This window comes from Artemia sp. Qi Xiang Cuo, chromosome 1 (assembly GCF_049724085.1).
Source record: "Artemia sp. Qi Xiang Cuo chromosome 1, ASM4972408v1, whole genome shotgun sequence".
NCBI classification, from domain to species: domain Eukaryota; kingdom Metazoa; phylum Arthropoda; class Branchiopoda; order Anostraca; family Artemiidae; genus Artemia; species Artemia sp. Qi Xiang Cuo.
Window position 1 is genome coordinate 96807765 of NC_142794.1, and position 18842 is coordinate 96826606.

The following is an 18842-nucleotide window of genomic DNA, read 5'->3' on the forward strand; positions in this document are numbered from 1 at the left end:
TTTACTAGAAAACCCTGTACACACCTTGCTTTAAGGGGGTATAATTATATTTCGGTCTACCAGGGGGAGGGGGTGGGGGAGGGCAACGAAGAATAGTCCGCTTACCCCAAAAACATATCTAGGGCCGGCCCTGGTAGCATCTTTGTCACAAAGCGTCTCAAGAGCTTTATTTCCATAGCTGGAGTCTCTTTTGATTGGAACATGGGGGCAAAATACTTGTCAAAACTAAGGTAAGCCTGCATAATTCAAGCATCCAGAGAAACAGGTCAGTTTTCTTTAGTATATCTTTGCCTTTAAGGTACTATATGGCTTATTTTTCATTTGATTTGGGAAAATAGGCTCCAACTTTGTCCACCCCCCTCTGGATTGTGAAGAAATTACACCCCTCCTGTGGCCTAGCAGATCCAGACAATGGTCAATCACAATCTGCTCCTTGTGTTCGTCTGACGAAGCATTTTGCGACAGCTAAAAGCCTTTGCGACAGCTAAGGTTTTTCATGCATGTTTTGCAGTAAAAAGTCAGAAATCCTGTCACCAATGCAGTAAAAATCACCAATCCTGCACTATTCGTTCCTCTTTCTCCAACTCGTGTCTTCTTTGGTCAACCAGGAGCGACAAAATTTGCAGTTGCCCATCGTCTTTCCTAAGTACACTTGGGAGACATGAAAGGTAAGTAGGTTTAAACACAGCAAGAAAAACACTTGAGGACAAGATTTTTGCCATCTGAATACTCCACCAATGGTACTGTCCTGTTCTCACTCAACCTGCTATTAGTTTGTTAACTAACCTTTAGAGATAAAGAATATATAATTTGCATCATTGGAATACAAATCAATTAGAACAAATTTATACAGGTATGGTTCATTTTATGAAGCTACAGGAAATTATCTATCTTTGAACGTTACCGCGATATGACCAATCCTTTCCACCCACCCTATAGGTCACTGTTACTCTCTATCCTTGAACGGTAACACAATGGGACTCATCTATCCTACCCACTACATAAGCCAATTTTGTGCTGTTATTAGCTGCCTATCTTTGCAACAGTTAATAGACACTTTGGCCACAGACAAAATTCCCACTGTTTTTTTTTTTTTGGCTTCTTTTTTTTTAATTCCAAGCCCTTTTTGATTTATTTTCGCGTGATTTTCAAACCCAATTGAGAAATATAAGAATATCAGACATCGATAAGTTTGGAATTTTCCTCGCTAAAGCCACTCCAGCATCACAGGGATTAGACCATGACACAAAAATAAACTCATGTCAACTTTTCGTTCAACTCTATTACGTCTAAATTCACTTTGCTGCAGGGCATTGAAAGATTCAGATTGAGAACTGGTTGAAAAATACCTTTTTCTTGGCCCCGATTGGGGAGGGAGAAGGTGCCCTTCCTTAAAATCAGGAAACCAACTGTGTTTGCATTTTCATTTAAAAATAAAATCCATACCACCTCTTCCTTCTATATTTTATGAACTGTTGGCAATAGCCCTACGCTATATATCCGATTCAGAGTTGTTTAAGCTTAAGATATCAGTCTGCAAAGCTTAAGATATCAGTCTGTCGAATCATATCAAATTTCGTATAAAGAATGCATAGAGGGTGTCGGCATTCCCACAGCTCATTATTTGGACAACAAAATGAGATAATCAAAAGTTCTTGAACGATAACAATAGCAAATATAGCAAACCTCGATAGAAATGATTAATTGAAATTCAAAAAAAAAAAACTTTACTTTAAATACATTAACTTTAAATACGAATTTCCACGTCTCTTGATATAATTTTTAAATTTTCATCGAGGAGTTTTATACACTAATCCATTTAAGCCATCGAATAGGAATTGACAGTAAAATTGAAGTGACATAAACCTTCTTCTCTGGATTAAACAAGGAGAGATATATATAATGATTTCTCAAAGTTTAATAGATACATAAAAAACTACACCGTAAGAATCACACTCAAACTACGTTAAAATCACTGTTTATCACTTAGACAGCATTTGGGAGGTCACTTTCGACAGGGCAATTGTTCCTTCGTTCACGAATTTGTTCCTACTTGAAAAACAGGAGAAAACTACGGACTAGAAAATTACATATAGTTTGAGAGAGTCATCTAGCGGACCTGGGGAAGGTGAATTTTAGAGCCGTGTAGAGAGTAACATTACCATATACAAAGAATGATAATTACTACAAATAGGTAAAGATTAATACAGTAAAACGTTTCATGCTAATAATAGATAAGTATAGACACACGATATATGATATACATTGCCAAGTTAATATAGTACACTGGGGGGGGGGGGGGTTATAAAACTTTATATTGAAAAAAATGTAGCCGCGGACAATGATTATGAAAAATGTATGTCAATGAAAAATAGCAATGAAAAATGTCAATGAAAAATAGCAAATTATAAAGTTTTCGCAAGATCACCGCCAAAGTTCACCGCTATGTATGCATTACATATGGAGCTTAAACACAGCTAATTATCCAATGCTATGGTCAAACGGTTAACAGAACTTTTCCCAACATCCAATAGAGGGTGTGAGTTTTCTTGGTGGTACCAGAAGACTAAGAAGATACACCGTGGCCAAGTTAAAAAAGGATGTTGTGTGAATACAGACGGACAAATAATTAGAGAAAATTGAATCATCAAGATAATATAACGTATATCATTTATTATTGACATTATTCAATTTTCATTGACATTATTAACATAAAATTAATCAAAATTGTCATACTATAGTAATTAACATTGTAGATAAAAAAAAACTATTTTTTCTGAGGAAACCCTTAAAACTCGGGGACGTTAGAAGCACTATTTTCAATAGTTCAAAGAAGGTATTAAAATTACTCAAAATTAACCTTGATACACAAATTAGCACGCGAAAACATACTTTCGAATACTTTTGCGAGTGCATTTGGTGTAATTCCTGCAAACATATTACGAATGCATTCTTAAAATGCTCATATTCCGGCTGTGTTAATAATAAAAGAGGCATATGTCATTTGGGTCAAAATTGAGGTACATACAGCCTTGGAATATCCAGCTTGAAGAACCGGTTAGTGCAGTCAGAATTGTCTGTCTTTCTCCATTACAGAGATACACAAGAGACATATACCAATCAAGCTTAGGAACCCGGGGACATAAATGGGATATATACTCAAGCACGAGAGCCGTATCCAGGATTCTTTAACGGGTGGGGGGTGGTTACAAAAAAACATAAAAAAACGCATCAAAAGTTTGTTTACATGTACTTTTGTTACGTTTTCTACGAGTCGGACAATCATTTCAAGGGGGCGGGGGGAAGACAGCTGAGTGCATTGGTGAAAAAGTTGTATGAAAATCATAAGGAGATGGCGTTGAAGGCACGAAGAGAGTTGAATAAAAACAAAAGCATCAACATGGCCGAGAAAGAGCAGTCTATAGTTTTGAAATGCGAAAGATTCTTTCACTACCAGACATGGCCATAACAGGGGTCCCATTTTACTAGTCTCTTAGTGGTTCTCAATGAAGCTTTTGCTCTTTTAAAGAAGGAAAATGTGCATGAGGTAGCGTATTGCATAGTCTGGCTCGAAGCCATCAAAGGCAGGACTGCTGATTGTGTTGCCACGGCAATTTGCAGGTTAATAAGTGAGCTAAGACATTTAAAAGAATTTATCTTTTAGTGATTCAACTGCTCTGTTCAAGATAAGAACTCGACTCTCTTCAGTACGATTTTTCATGAAGTAAACCAAAGCTGGGGGCCTGAAATGGTCACAGTCATATTCCTGACAAAAGACTTGCAGGATCACATTACGGTCATTCAGAATTCTGGAAAGGACAGAGGGCCAAGGTTGTATCCAGGGGGTAGGGGGTTTAACCCCTCCCCCCCAAAAAATGTTTATAAACAAATTTTGAAGCGTTAAGTTTTTTGGGCAAACCAACGGTTTGCAAGAAACTATCAAAGAAGCGGGGTATTCTTCGTCTGTCTTATCACATATCTGACGAGCAAAAAATCAGTTTTTGACTAAAATTGCCGGTGAATGATCAGTCATCTGACCTTACTACACGGTTCGATAGCTGTGAAAGTGATGTTTAAACCATTAGTGAAACCAAAGAATTGTGATTTTTTGCCTCTTGAAGTAAACTTAATTATTTCATTTGGATGACTCCCAATGCTTTCTTCCAATCCAGTAAAAGATTTGGATATAGTTCTCTTCTTCTCAAGCTAACAAAGTGGAATTATGTTTGATCTTACAAGAAGAGTCAGGAGGACTAAAGCTAGTTTTAAGACTATCTAAGTACATCGATGGCAACCAATCAAGGACGTTGAATCCAGATGGATAATAGATTTAGTGCTCTTTGGTAGTCTTGGACAAGAAGTCTCTTGTGGTTCACCAGACAGACGGTCACATGCAAACTCCGTTTTACCATAGGGACCTGGCACATGTCTCTTTTTTTTTGTGAAGAAAGAAGACACATGCTAACAACTTTTAATCTACTTGAAATACCAAAATCTGGTTTACGTCAATGAAAGGAGAGTTAAAAATCGACATGGAGTAATATATCCTTACTAATATGGGTTTAATCCTTCCCTGTGACATCCGCCGGCAAAATGTTTTTCGTCTTTTAGATCTCCTGAACAGTCTGGAAAATGACATATGTCTCTTTTTTGAATAGTACAGTCAATATGGTTGAGGAAAAATTTCAAGGAACACCTAAGAGGCTAATTTGTCTATAGGAGTCCGTGTTAAACACTTAACTGCTTGTGTCAGCTGTTTTAAGTTTTGTTTTGCTATTCATATTGTTTACAATTTACTGCTTTTAGATAGAAATTATAATAAGTTGTTCAATTTTCTGTATTGTAAGCATTAATACTTCTCTATGCATACTGGGCCATTTGTCTTTTTTTTTGTATTTTGGCAACCTTTTAACTATTCAGTCTATGTAAAAGACAAACAGAAATAGATAGAAAAGCTAAGTAAACTAATAAGCAACTAGAAGCCGTAGCGCCTGTATTAAAATGACAGGAATTTACTTGGGAGAAAGTTTTTAGGCTAGTTTAATCCGTTATCATTCTGATTAAAAATCATCTTATCCTCTTTTATCATTCTGATTAGTTGAAATTAGATTTGGACTTTGTCTAAGCATTTTAAGCATGTAATCATGCTATTAAGTATTTCTTGTAATTTTTTTAATTTATTATTCAATTCCTGGGTACCTAATGCCACATCAGACAGGAGGGAGTAGTTTCTATGCGAAATCGACAGAGCTATTTTGCTTTGAGAATTTCGTCTGGTGAGTCTAACAGAAAGACAAATTGCCTTGCATCAGTCTATAGGTTTTTAAACAAAAAGATAAAGAACTTCAATATTTGAAAAAAATACCAATGGGTTGTCTCAAAGTTTTTTTCATTCAATGTGTCTTTAATTTCAAGTGAAATTTCCCTTACACAATGTGAAATCAGGCAGTTGAAGTAAAATACGACATCTAAACAGCCTATTTTACACTATTAGTAGCAGAAACAACTAAAGCACAGCTCCAATTATCACTCCACCAAAGAATCCACCAGAAAAAGCCAATGAGAAAATTTGTATCTCTGAAATTGTCTCTTTTCCAAGAACATTGCGCTGATACCATCGCTTTGCCACTTTTTTTTTCTTTCCCAATCCCTGTTTGGCTTCATTCGTTTTTTTGTCCATGTAATCAATTGCCTTAAAAGAAAATAATTCAGTTTATTTTTAGCTTATTTGGAATGAGAGACATAGATAATTTCGAAGACCACACTGCCTACCAATGACGATAAATAAAAATTCAAATATGGATCAAATCCCTTTAATAGACAGTGATAAATTTCACAAAAAAACTAGATATTTCGGTCACATAAGCAGCAACCGTCATCAGTAGTAATACTAAACAAAAACAATTAAAAACAATAATTTTTATATAAAATAAACTAACTACATATTGTTTAATAATCTTATTTTTTCCAAAGCAAAAACGGAAACGGCAGGGTTTCGAATCTCCGTCAAGCTTTCAATCACCAGAATTCAATCCCCAAAGCCCCCCTCCCCTCCCTGAATACCCCGAATTTAGTATCCCCTTTCAGTTTTCCTCCCTCTCTCATACGCACTTCTCCCCCAACTCTTCTCACCATGCCCTGGCATAACCATTTCCGAAATTTTCAGATAGCAGGCAGAACGATCCAAAGGTAATAGTTCCATGCAGAGTTTCTAAAACTGCAAATAGTGAGACACACACTAATATATTTTATGCTCCTTGGTAACCGTTTCCGTCTTGTAACCGTTTTGCAGCGCTTCATGATGAATCGGATAGCCTAGTTATTGAATTAGATGAGCCTGTAGCCTCTGTCCCGCCTAAACAGATTTTCCCAAAACAGACAAAGGTAAACAAACGTAAAGTTGTTGAAAAAGAACTCCCTGAATCACAATTTCATTTCCCTTCTTTTTTAACTTTAAATGCGGAGTCTCAACGCTGATAAACTGGGAGAACTTGAGGGTTATGTTCATGTAACCAGGGCTGATATTACTACACCTACAGAAGTACATAAACAAAGTCCTGAACATCTCACAATACAAGGTTACAAACAATTTATTAAACTAAGACATCAGAATCATCCGTTAGGCAAGAAGGGTGGCGGCGTAGCGTGTTTCGTATGTGAGCAGTTGGCGCCACGGCTTCTGCAGATTCCCCATATTGATGACGATGATGAAATGATTTGGATTATGATTCGACCAAAAAAGCTTACGAGATCTGTAACTGGTATTGTTATTGGAGTGTTTTATTGCTCACCTAGTAAGGCATCTTTCCAAAAAAAAGGTCTTTGCTGAAAAGTTAGATTTGTGTGTTGATTGTTATAACTTTTAAGTACCCGAATGTTGGAATTTACGTTACTGGTGATAAGAACGATCTAAGAATTGAAAGTTTCCTCAGAAGTCAAGGACTCAAGCAAATAGTAAAGTTTCCGACTACTAAAGGTAATACTAAACTCGACGTAATTTAAACAAATTTGTCAGAATATTATAATGAACCTCAAGACCCACCTCCCCTTGGTGGTAGCTACCACTACATGATAAAGTGGGCTCTGCTGCCTTCGTATAAAGTAAAATATGTAATTGAGAAAGTTTCCTACTGACCTCTTTCTGACAGGGGTCTCCTAGAATTTGGAAATTGGATTACATCCGAGTCCTGGGATGAAGTAGCAATTTTTGAGTCCTCCAATGAAAAAGCAAAATTTTTACAAGATAAATTAAGAAACAAATAAGAAGAATACTTTCCTGAGAAAACGTTCAAGCGGTGCAACACAAATCGTCCATACATAACCCAAGAAATTAAAGATTTGATTCAGTATAAAATTCAACAAAGAAAAGAAGGGAAAATAGGAAATGCTAATATGCTACGCAACAATGTACGTAAAATGACAAGAAAAGCTGCGGCTGAGTATTACCACAAAAAATTGATAACCTTTTTGAATCAAAGCCTAGCATGTGGTATAAGGAAATAAATCGAATTTGTAGAAATCCCCCTAGTGGTGTTGATTTTTGTTCAGATTCTAATGATGAAACAGTTGCTAACCAGTTAAATGGTCATTTGGCCAGAATAATCCAGTCTTTGCCGCCTCTTGATGTAAATAAAACGAACCAAGAGTATCAGAAAATTCCACATGATGGCGTACCTTTACCCACTATTTCTGAGGATCAAGTTTTTAGTAAAACAAAGAAACTTAAACGAATTAGTATAGCTCCCATAGATATTCCAATTGAACTTATAAAAGCATTTCCTGACAAATTGACTAAGCCACTAACACACATTTTTAATTGCATTTCAACTTCTTCAGTTTACTCACAAATATGGAAAACCGTTTATGTTGCTCCAATCCCTAAAAAATACTTAACTTAATTTCGATGGTGTGAGGCCAATCACTTTGACCCCCTTGTTCAGCAAAATGTACGAAAGTTTTGTAGTAAATTGGCTAAAAGCTGAAGTTCAACCCCTCTTTGATCCTCATCAGTACGGTAACAGAAAGAATACATCAACATCCCATTATCTAGTCAGTCTTTTACATTTTGTTTTTAAGCATGTTGATGAGCCTGGCAAATGGCTAAACTTAATAACAATTGATTTTAAAAAGGGTTTCGATTTGATCGATCATAATATTTTAATTTCTAAGCTTTTAATTGATTTTAGAGTGAATCCTGCTGTTGTGAAAATGATTCACAACAAAGTTTTTTGAAAATGAGTTTTTTAATATATAGGTTCCAAATTTTAAAATATAAGAAGTCTTTCTCTGAACGCGAGCTAGTTTTTTGTGGTGTACCTCAAGGTACCGTTCTGGTTCCAATTATTTTTCTAATTATGATCAATGAATTGCTAATGATTTTGAAAACCACTGGAAATATGTTGACAAGCTTACCCTTGGATAAATTTGTGAAGCACATGAATGTAGCAAAGCTCAAAGTTTTAATTGATAACGTGAAGACTAAAGCTTCCAGTTCAAATATGACAGTAAATGACAGTAAATCTTCAATTTGAACTATTTAATTTTTAAATTCTTCTGAACCAAATTTTCTACCAACTATCTCTGATTCTCTTAAAGTCAGGATGATTAAGCTCTTGGGAGATATTATTACCAATGATTTAAAATGGAAAGCAAACAAGCCTAGTCTAGTAAAAAGGGGTAATGCTGGGCTGCAAAAGTAGAAATGCCCCTATTGATCCGAACAGCACCCCAAATATGGGCATAGAGTCATTAGGGAGAACACGTGGTTAATGGGGTCAATGACCTCTTTTTCCAAGGTCGATTTATTTGTTGTTGTTGTTGCACGCTCGAGCAACGAGCACCCTGTTGCACGTTGTCGATTTATTTGTTGTGTCGTTGCTTATTTATTTGTTGTTGCACGCTCGAAGCGAAGGTCAAGGTCTATTTACTTGATGTTGTTGTTCGAACCAAATGCTATGAGTTTTCCGGAAACAGTTAGATCACGTGGGTCCCTTCTTAGCAAATCAGAAGGCTTGTTTACATATTACGGAAGGGGTGAATATAAAGAAAGGATTTTCGCTATAGTTTTATTAGTCTGTGAACAGAATTCAAGGAGTGTCGGAGTGAAAGGACTGAAAAATGAATAAATTTGAAAAAGAGAGAATTAGATCAAATCTAGTGTTTATGGAAAAACATTTGATTTTGGATGATGATTTTCTCAAGTTATCTCTTAAACGCAGGATATTCTCTTGTCAGGGAACACTTGACACTATAATGAGGAGTGATTCTCCCCCCATTGGACTCTTGTATGTACCTTTTAAAATGTGACTCAAATGCTTATAGTCAATTTATTGATATATTAATTGGAACAAAGCAGAATCATATAGTGGATATACTTTTGAAAACATTGACAATGGATTCAATGTAGATGGCCCACCCCATCATTTGAAAAAGGAAACGGCACATAGGTACTCCTCTCCCCCATATCCCTGTCATTGAATTTATCGAACGAAGAGGATCAGTTTCGTTTTAGCTCTGAGTGAGTTGACATCGGAAACCGAAAAATTTTCTATATATGTCCATTGTGCATGTACACTCTTGGCAGTTGGACTCAATGTGAGAATTGTACAATTATTGATGACTATAGTGAAAAGTGTAAATTATGTAATCCTTGTAAATTACATAGAGACTATGCAGTACAAATTAAAGGATGTAATTCATGTCTTGAGGAGGTGTGTGACTCTCATCATAGAGGGCACCTGTGCTCCAATTGTCACTATGATAAATGTGATCAGTGGGAGAATACTTACCCCAATTTGATTGGAAAGAATCCCAAACGTGATTTTAGTTTATTTCTACGAGATTGGTATCGTCGAGGATTTAAATTATTCTGGGAAGAGGAATCTGGTCTACGATTCAACTGTTGGGCTAACAAGACAATCTGGTTTCTACGTCATCGTTGTGATGACACCACCTACTATGATTATAAACCAAGTGATCTTTATTTGGCAGTTACCGAATGTGACTCACCAGTTGAAAACACTGTATGTGATATTGCCTCAAATAGACAGATTGAAACTCGTGAATTTCATAATATGAATGCAAATAGTATTATTGACTATACTAAGAAATATGACAAGAGTGAAGTTACATTATACTGTAGAAAATGTGACCCTGACTTTGCAGCCAATCAAGATCAATATACAGTGAATCCAAATGATTTACCAGCATTAGTGGTTCACGACAGTTGCCTATACATCGAAGATGAAGAAATCTAAAGTGTAGATTTAAAGACATTGTTGTATATATATATATATGCATTTTATTAATTAACAAATTTACTAACATTTTTTAAGCACTTTACTCTTAGGGCACTGAAATCAATACCATATAGGTCTGAGAGGATATTTTCCACTAGAAAGTCATTCAGACGGGGATTGTCAACATAACTGTGGAGAAACTGCTTGTAAGTATAGCAGCGACATCAGAACACAAAATATAGTAGTGCATGGAAGCCACAGCTTTTAGTCGTTAGATCCTGCACCCTCTTTCGATTTTGAATATTAGTTTTCCCACTGCTCTCGAAATAGTTGCTGATGTGGGGTGTGTAGAATGTATAGGGTATACCAAGAGGATCAAAAAATTCAATCGTCTTCATTGTTTGAAAGATGCATAACCAATGACCTGTCAGCACAGTCGAAGGATTTCTATTAACAAGATTTATGGTGTTGTTGACACATTGAATTTTTCCTAGATAGTCTGAGGGTACACAATAAGATTTGTGCTGGGACATGTCGGGGTCCCTATTATATAAACTGATTATTTGACTGGTGTTCATGGCGCCAAGTCTAGTAGAACACTGCCTTCAGGAGTGATTTCTCAATAGGGTTCATATTTATTTAGTGATATTAATGCAATACTCTCTGCCAATGGGTCGTTAAATGTACACTATAAACGTACACTCCCTGTAAATACAATACTTATATCCCGTGTGCCCGAAAAATCCAATACAATGATACCATATGATTTATCAAACATATTTTCGGTTATATCATTTTCAAATAGTTGCGAGTCATGATCTACGGTTTGCATTGTCAACTCGTACAATGTTCTTTAGGATTTATCAAAAGATAGATTGTAGAGTGTGATGCCGTTTACTTTGCACACAATAGATGAAAGTCCAAACATCTCGAATTTATGAGGGTATTCAGTCCATGATCCTATTGCACTGGCGCTTTTTACAAATGCCAACGCTAGTTTTTACGGGATTTCACCATTGATAAAGGATGAATCGGTGAAGGTGCGTGAGCCCATTCCAATATGACGCTGATTGGTGATTGTATGAGGAACAAGTAGTTTAATATTGTTGCCATTGGCTCTCAGTTTTTCCACGGCCAAAGCAACAGAACTCATAACCTATTGTTTGCGTACATGAAGTATTGCCGAGGTGAGGGAGAGACTTACATCAGGATTGGCAGCAAGTTCTTTTCTCAATATGAAATTGGAGGGTGCAAGCGATAGTTTTATATCTAATTTAACATTGGGCGTCAGACTTTTTTTTATATTATATATTTCATTATATATTTTTCCATCTATATTTAATTCACTAGTTGTATGATTCTTCATTTCATATGTAATATCAGTATTATTATTATATTCATATCCCTAGTAGGTGCCTCTGAATTCATTTTATGTCTTTGGTGTCATCAACATGAATTGCATATAGCTTGTATAATTTGAGAGATTGTTGCTTGTGCTCACCAGCGTGCCATTGATGTAGACACTCATTTGACGAAATAAATTATGTAATATACAATTCTCATAGGATATTTCATCGCCCCAAATTGGCATTGTATTATCGGATTTTCGGACTTTAATTTGTAAATCTATAAATATTGAAGACATGTCCATAAAGTTGTCTTCATTAGAATAAATTTGAAAGTGGATATTATCGGAGAGGTGTTGTTGTGGATAAAATTGTTCATAGTATCCATGCTTGACACTCACATCAACATTTTCAGCATTGAATATATTCAATGAGGCTGTGATTGAAGGTTGAGAATCCTTATGCGGTAGGTAGGACATTTTAGGAGAAGAAATCTAGTTTCGATCTAACAAATTTCTTCCTTGGACTTCTATTTACAGCACTTATCGGCTTTTTCCTTCTTTTCTTTGACAAGAGGGATGATGTCTTTCGTTTCCGACCTGAGTAGAGACTGATGAGGGGTGCATTGTTTCTTGACCTTTTTAAGCCTTTACCATTCTGTTTTAATCTCTCGCCAAGGGTTCGCGCACTTTTCCGAAGCACTTTTTTTAAAATCCTTGCCAGAGCCCCAATCGTATAGTGTAGAGGATGCAAAATCTGTCGCAGCCGGTACAAGATATTTTCTAGCCAGTGGTAGTGAAGAGCGAAACAGCTTAGCAAACCAACTTCCAATACCATAGCCAGACATTGACATGCGACCGTTGTAGTAGTCCATTCCATTGCCCTGTTGTCTTGGGCCAAGAGTAGTAACATAGCAGTCAATATCAGGACAAGTGAATACCACTTTTTTATTAGAAATCTTGCTGTTGAATGATGGGTCAAAAATGGCTTGTAATCACAACCAACCCCTTTGAAATTGCTATGGGATCACCTAATTTAGTTCTTATCTTTAACTGACAGAGTTCAAAATAGGAAGTATTGACTAGGATATAATGAAAATCCTTTATATTGTAACGGCGAGCGTGTTATTGATTATTTTTTTGTTCGAGAACTCGTAAGAGGGGAACATTTGAAATACCAACCCGAGTTGTTTCCAGAAAGGAAGCGTAGAGAAATATATATGTGTCTGTGGAGAAGGCAGACGGGTAGTCAGCAAAAATGAAATTAGTGTTTCCCGCACTTTTACCATTGATTATATTGAGCTTAAAACCAAGAACATCCTTTAGATTATCATTGAGAATAACCTTTTCACTGGCAATAGGTGAACTAATGTAGATCTTGCCTTCCTCCTTTGAATAGTTGAAATGAAAAGCTCCTTTTTTACGAGCGGAAATTCTTTTATTAATAGAACGACATAAATCGTATATACAGGTGAGGTCCTCGTAGGGTATTTCAATGTATGGATAATCCATCCAGTTGATATTTTTAATTTGTTCTTGATAACTTTTTGATAGCGGTGGCCAATCATAGGATATAATTCTTATTTCAGTGTTACTATCTTTTCTCAGGATTTCGTAGATCTTTTTTAGAATACAGTCGACAAGAGCCACTTCATACTTTCCGTCGTCGAATTTGATGGTGGGGGAGAGTTTGTCCAAAAATCACTTGTTCTATTCAAATCGTTGTAGAGAGGATCAGAAACATTGGACATGAAAGTCACATAGTAATAATTGGGCATTGTCGATATCTTCAGCACTGACCCAAGAATCAAAATCTGAGTTGTATCCTAGCCAGCGAACAAGCAACTGTCTCTTGCCATGGCGTGTACGACTCTTTAATATCTTTTCAATTTGATACATTTCACTAGTGTTTCTAACTTTTTGCAGTTCATATTCATAAAAACCGCCGAGAATCTCATCATCTTTGGTGTCTCACAGTCGATATGTCGTGGGCTCAGTGTCTAGAATTTTGGACGCTTTACAAAATTCAGTGCTCCATAAATAATTTCCCTTTTCAAAAATATTGGTGGTTCTTGTCATTCAAACAGTATTACCAACATTAACTTTCTTCTTCTTCTTTTTCTTCTCATTGCCATTGGAGTATTTCTTTAGACAAGTTTAACAGGTATTCTAACTGTAGAGAACACTCCGAGGGCTAGAGTTTGACAAAGATCGATAGGGTCATTGGTCATAACTCGACATGATTTTATATAAATAATGAATAAAATCCGATGTATTTTTCAAAGTGCAATATCTTTAAATTAAAATTAGAATAGTTCTTATTAATCGTTCAGCCAATGCATCCTTTATCGGACTGTGACTATGATAAAGTATTGTATTATATTTCAAAAGAACCTTTTGCACATGGGGATTAACAAATTCACTGCCACGATCCGATTGAATTTTTCTATATGAATCCTGTTCAAGAATACTTTCAATGGCCCGAGCAACTTCAACACCTCTCTTTGATCGCAGTGGAATGGCATTGGCATAGCGACTAAAGACACTGATTGCCACCAGAATATATTTGTATGGTGCATTGTGACGCTGTTGAAATGCGTCTAAAGTTAAAAGATCCATTTGCATTATATGCAGAGGGAAAAAGGCTTTAGATTGTCGATATTGTTTACTGCGAAGCCTGTGACTTCAATGCAGTGTGTAACTCGATTCATTCCCTAGATACTCTTTTGCATTTTTCAATGTGGTGTCAGAGACTATGGAAAACGTTTTGGGAGAACTTAAATTTCCCGCTTCGCCAATATTTTCATAGACACCTTTCAAAACTTCATCCATTTTAAGTGTAAAGACGTAGTGTAATGTCCACTCCCCTTTTGCACACTGGAGGGTGAATCAATTCGTCTTCGCTTTTGACTAGCAACCACAGGTGTTGTAAAATCAGTGGTGCTGATAGTATCTTCAAATATTGAATCTTCTTCTTTTTTAAATGGTGTTGTTGTTGGACTATATTCTCTTAGTTTCTTTAGAATTTGCTTATTGCCAATAAGACTTTTGGGGAAGTTTGATACACACAGAAAGGTGTATAGATTATCGTCAATGGATAAAAGTCCTTTACGATTCCTCACCATATCACAAATTAAATCAACTAGATTATAACTTTTTTCCTGAATTATAATTTGTTTCCCTGTGCTCTCGACTTGAACTTGATTGCCAGTTTCAAACATGAGATAAGATAATACTCTTTTACTCTGTTTTTAATAGGTCAGTGGCAATAGGTTTCCAATTTTCAATACACTTGAGTTCAAGTCCTTCTCCTTTGGTGATGCTGCAGAATCTTGAAGAGATTTTTCATCTTTAGGGGGATCGATGGCGGGTCTCTCATGATAAGGTTTATGTTTGTCCACACGTCGCGGTTCATCTTAAAGTAAAAGCAGTTTTTGTCATCGGCAATATTCTCATCGTTAATGAATTTGCATAGATTGTCTTCAAAATGTTCGATGGGCGAGAGGACAAGTTCAAATGGTGTCAATTTATAGGGTTTTGCCATTCTCACTAGAGAGAACTGTTTACAAGTCCTGCAATTATCGGTAGTAAAAGTGTGAAAAAGCTACCGCCCGCCTGAAGGAGCCGGGGTGTGTATAAATTTTTTCACGGTTTGTTTACAGACCCGGCGCGGAACCGTGACACCTTGTTGGGTTGCGTGTTGCGTAAAACTTAATTCCCGTTTAAAATTCCCGCCCGTAAAATTTAAAAAATGTAAGATATTAAATTAATGAAATCATTGTCAACCCCATGTTTGAGTATAGCCTTCCTAAGCAATGGTTTTGAAGTGCTTAAAACGGAAAACAGATGCCGTTGTTCATGTAGTTTCTTCAGTGTCATAATGGCGACTAATAGTCTTTTCTACTGTTCACCGGAAGATATACTGTAATTTCATTGTTGAAAATGTCGGTGACTACACGTAGATCCTCGGGCGTGCTCTGATTAAGATCCAGCAAAATGTAACCGTGGGGCTTGCTAGTCGCCTGAGTGTCCGCTGACAATAGAAATTTAAGGGTGCCGGGGTATATCTGCTTATTGAGAGTTATTAGTGAGCTAGAATCACGAACGACTCCATATGTAATATAGATAGTGCAGTTCAAGGCAAATGTTCGCATACATTTGTTCTGATGAAACAGATTGTTTAAAACCAAAGTAAAAGAAATGTTTTCATAGTGAGATCCAACAGTGAACATTTTTAGCAGTTCCTGTGAGAACTGTTCAATGGATTCAGCCAAATCATCAATAATCAACCACGAGCTCGATTCAATACTATTGAAAACATCAAATCTCCGTATGAATTGTATTGGTATGGATGTGGCAACGGCTTTTATTTTAGCATAGGACCCCTGCAAATTACTATAGCAATAGTAGATTATTTTCGGTTTTTCCAAAAACATTTTATCGCAATTTTGAATTATTCAAGCTAAAAGTGTTGTTTTCCCCGACCTTGAGGACCCACAAAGAAACAATCTGAAGGGCGTTTTATATTAATACCTCCTGCTGACAATAATTGGGTTACAACTAACTGTAAATCATGCGTTCAATGAATAATTAGTAATTTTTCCCATAAATCTATCTATTCAAGAACAACAACAAAAATATTTCACGGCAACATTTATTTCGACACAGCATGAAAACAAATATTTGTAGTCAACATGAACTGCACAACGATAAAAATAACACTTGTTCAACAAGAACAATTGAGAAAATTTCATGGTCAACATGAAAACTCTATTTGTTCAACATGAACAACGATAACACTCTATGTACAATATAAAACACTTTTGTCCATCAGCAGCAGCACTTATTGTCTTTAAACACTTTTCTATACAACACTTTTCTGTCAGTCTTTTAAAGCACTTATTGTAAACTTAAACATTTTTCTATAAAAAAAAAAAACAAAAAAAACACTTTTCTATAACAAAATACACACACGGGAACTAGCAGCACAGTTGAACTTGATTACGGTGAATTTAATAGTGGGACCCCCCCCGGGGGACCGCGGGGCCGAAGGCCGGCCGGCCACGGGTGGGACCCCTCCACCCCCGGGAGCCGCGGGGCCGGCCGCGAGCGGGACCCCCCCCCCACCCCCCACCCCCGGGAACCGCGGGGGTGAAACACTACAATAGTTGTCCGGTCACTGCGACGGCTGCTACAGGTTAGTGGCTGGGTTAGTTGGGTCAGTGGTTAGGTTAGATGAACAGTTGAGTTAAGGTGGTTAAATTGTCAGGTTAGGTTAGATGAACAGTTTAGTTAAGGTTGGAGCATTTAATTTATGAACGGATTAGTGGTGGTGGTTAGTTGATTAGGTTAATTTATCCAGACCAAGTTGATTGCGATAGTCTATGCATTCAACTCGGTCTAAAATACGGTAGTGGCCGTGGGGTAGGACAGTCACACCATTCTCGAGCACATAGACTTCGTCGGATATACACGACATTGCATTCTTTTCCACTCTTACAGTATAATTTCTATACTGTAGAGAGCGAATTGCAAGCACTTGTGCTCTCGGCACTAGGCTACTTTCTACACAGTCTCTGTATACGCTCATGTTAAAATTGCTCTTTACAAAATGTGTAGGCACCCCTTTACACGCCTTCTGTTCATCCCCACTATGAGTTCCAACGCAATAGACTTTGGGACCTGGAAATACACCCTTGGATATCAAATCAATCCCCATTTTTGATTATAACATTAAAAGTTGGTTGGGGGCTTGAAGTCTCACCTACTCGGGGTAGTGGGATGGATTTCAGTTGGTGAAATCCATCCGCGAGTTGATATGTTCCCCCTTTTCTAGATCACCAAATAAATACAATTCTGCCCATTTTACTTTTACCCGCAGATAATATGTATCCCATTTTTAAACTTGAAACGCCCCCGCCTGGGGCATGGGCACATTTAACAAATTTTAAAAAAACGACAACATGAGCTTTTTTGAAATTTCCAGTACTGAACTGCCACCTGCTATATTTTTGTTCACTACTACATTTCGCTTTCACCTGTGTAGAAGAACCATGCCAGTCTCTATGCTTGTGAACGAAGTAAAATTGGGTTCGGCAATAATTCGTGCACTACTCGAGAGGGTCAGTCACGACGTCGCAGCGAGATCTATTACGAACGCTTTCCCACATTTTGCCAAACGCTGAATTTAGAATGAGCTAATACATTTCCTTCTCCACCTTTGAACTTGCCTTAGAGCGTTTATCGACAAAGGTGTCGATAAATGTTTTCAAGTAGGAACGCTGATTGAACTGCAGGACCCTGTTTATTTTGGTGTTCTTGAAACCAGTGCTCACCATCCAGTGCAAAAGCACATGGTGAACAACGATATTCTGCTTAGGGTCCGAATCAGCAATAAGTTTCTGTTTAGAGGGGGTCCAGTGCATCCCCAAATCTTCAACCAATGAACGATTGTAGGTGCTCAGAGAGTACCTGCTCACGAGCCGAGTGATAAAGGGAAAGACAAAATCATTGACTGAGTCGTTAAGCGCCAGCGGACTGTGAACGTCAACTTCAAAGACCATCCTTGTGGCCCGTTGTCCTCGACAGTGGTAATGTCGGGGAACTCACAAGGATTCTCAAGCCATTGATAGTTCCCACACGGCAAAGAGTAGTGGGACATTGCCGAGGGGTATAACGAGTTCATGTCCAAGAACACTGCATTTGACTTTACACCGGTGCTTTGTCCGCTCGGATCGGTTGATAAGACGCGGTCCCCATGAAAAACATACCCACCCCTCATTGAACGCTCTACAAAAAGGTGCTGATCTACGTCAGTGATTAGGCCTATTTACTCCCTGCTAATTTTTAAAATTAAATCCATTACTAACTGGGGCGTAGAAAAATAGGAACCTATATCTAGCCCGAACTCTGAATAGATCTGGTCTGTGTTCTTACAGACTCTATCCAACAAAGTTAGAAAGACACTGGCCAAGTACAGTCTACAATAATCCCACCCATTTTTACAATCCCCCTTGGACCACACCTTCTTGGAAAACTCATACTCCTCGGCTGTGCATTCACTGTTGCTCAGTGAATTGTAAAAAGCTTCAATTGGAGGTAGTTTCACCTCACTTAAGCGTGCATCAGCACATTAATAATCGTATGCGTATATACCTTTGCAGGTCAACAGATCATACATTTCACTGTCTGGACAGTGCTGTTTAAGCAAGGGAAAGCTATCAATATTGTAACTTTTTTGCACTTGAATCAATTGACTC

At 37.2% G+C, this 18842-nt stretch overlaps 1 protein-coding gene across 2 annotated transcripts in view; it reads right to left on the reverse strand.

The window, feature by feature from the left end:
* Nucleotides 1–1900: 1900 nt before the first annotated feature.
* LOC148956966 (FUN14 domain-containing protein 1B) overlaps nucleotides 1901–18842 on the reverse strand; it is a 78316-nt gene continuing 61374 nt past the window's right edge. Inside the window, exon 3 of one of the 2 annotated variants that reach the window (XM_089087979.1) lies at nucleotides 1901–5692. In XM_089087979.1, coding sequence (XP_088944105.1) covers nucleotides 5507–5692 — 186 coding nt within the window. In that variant the 3' untranslated portion in view covers nucleotides 1901–5506. The remainder of the gene's footprint in view (nucleotides 5693–18842) is intronic. The other variant, XM_089087983.1, reaches the window with a different exon arrangement.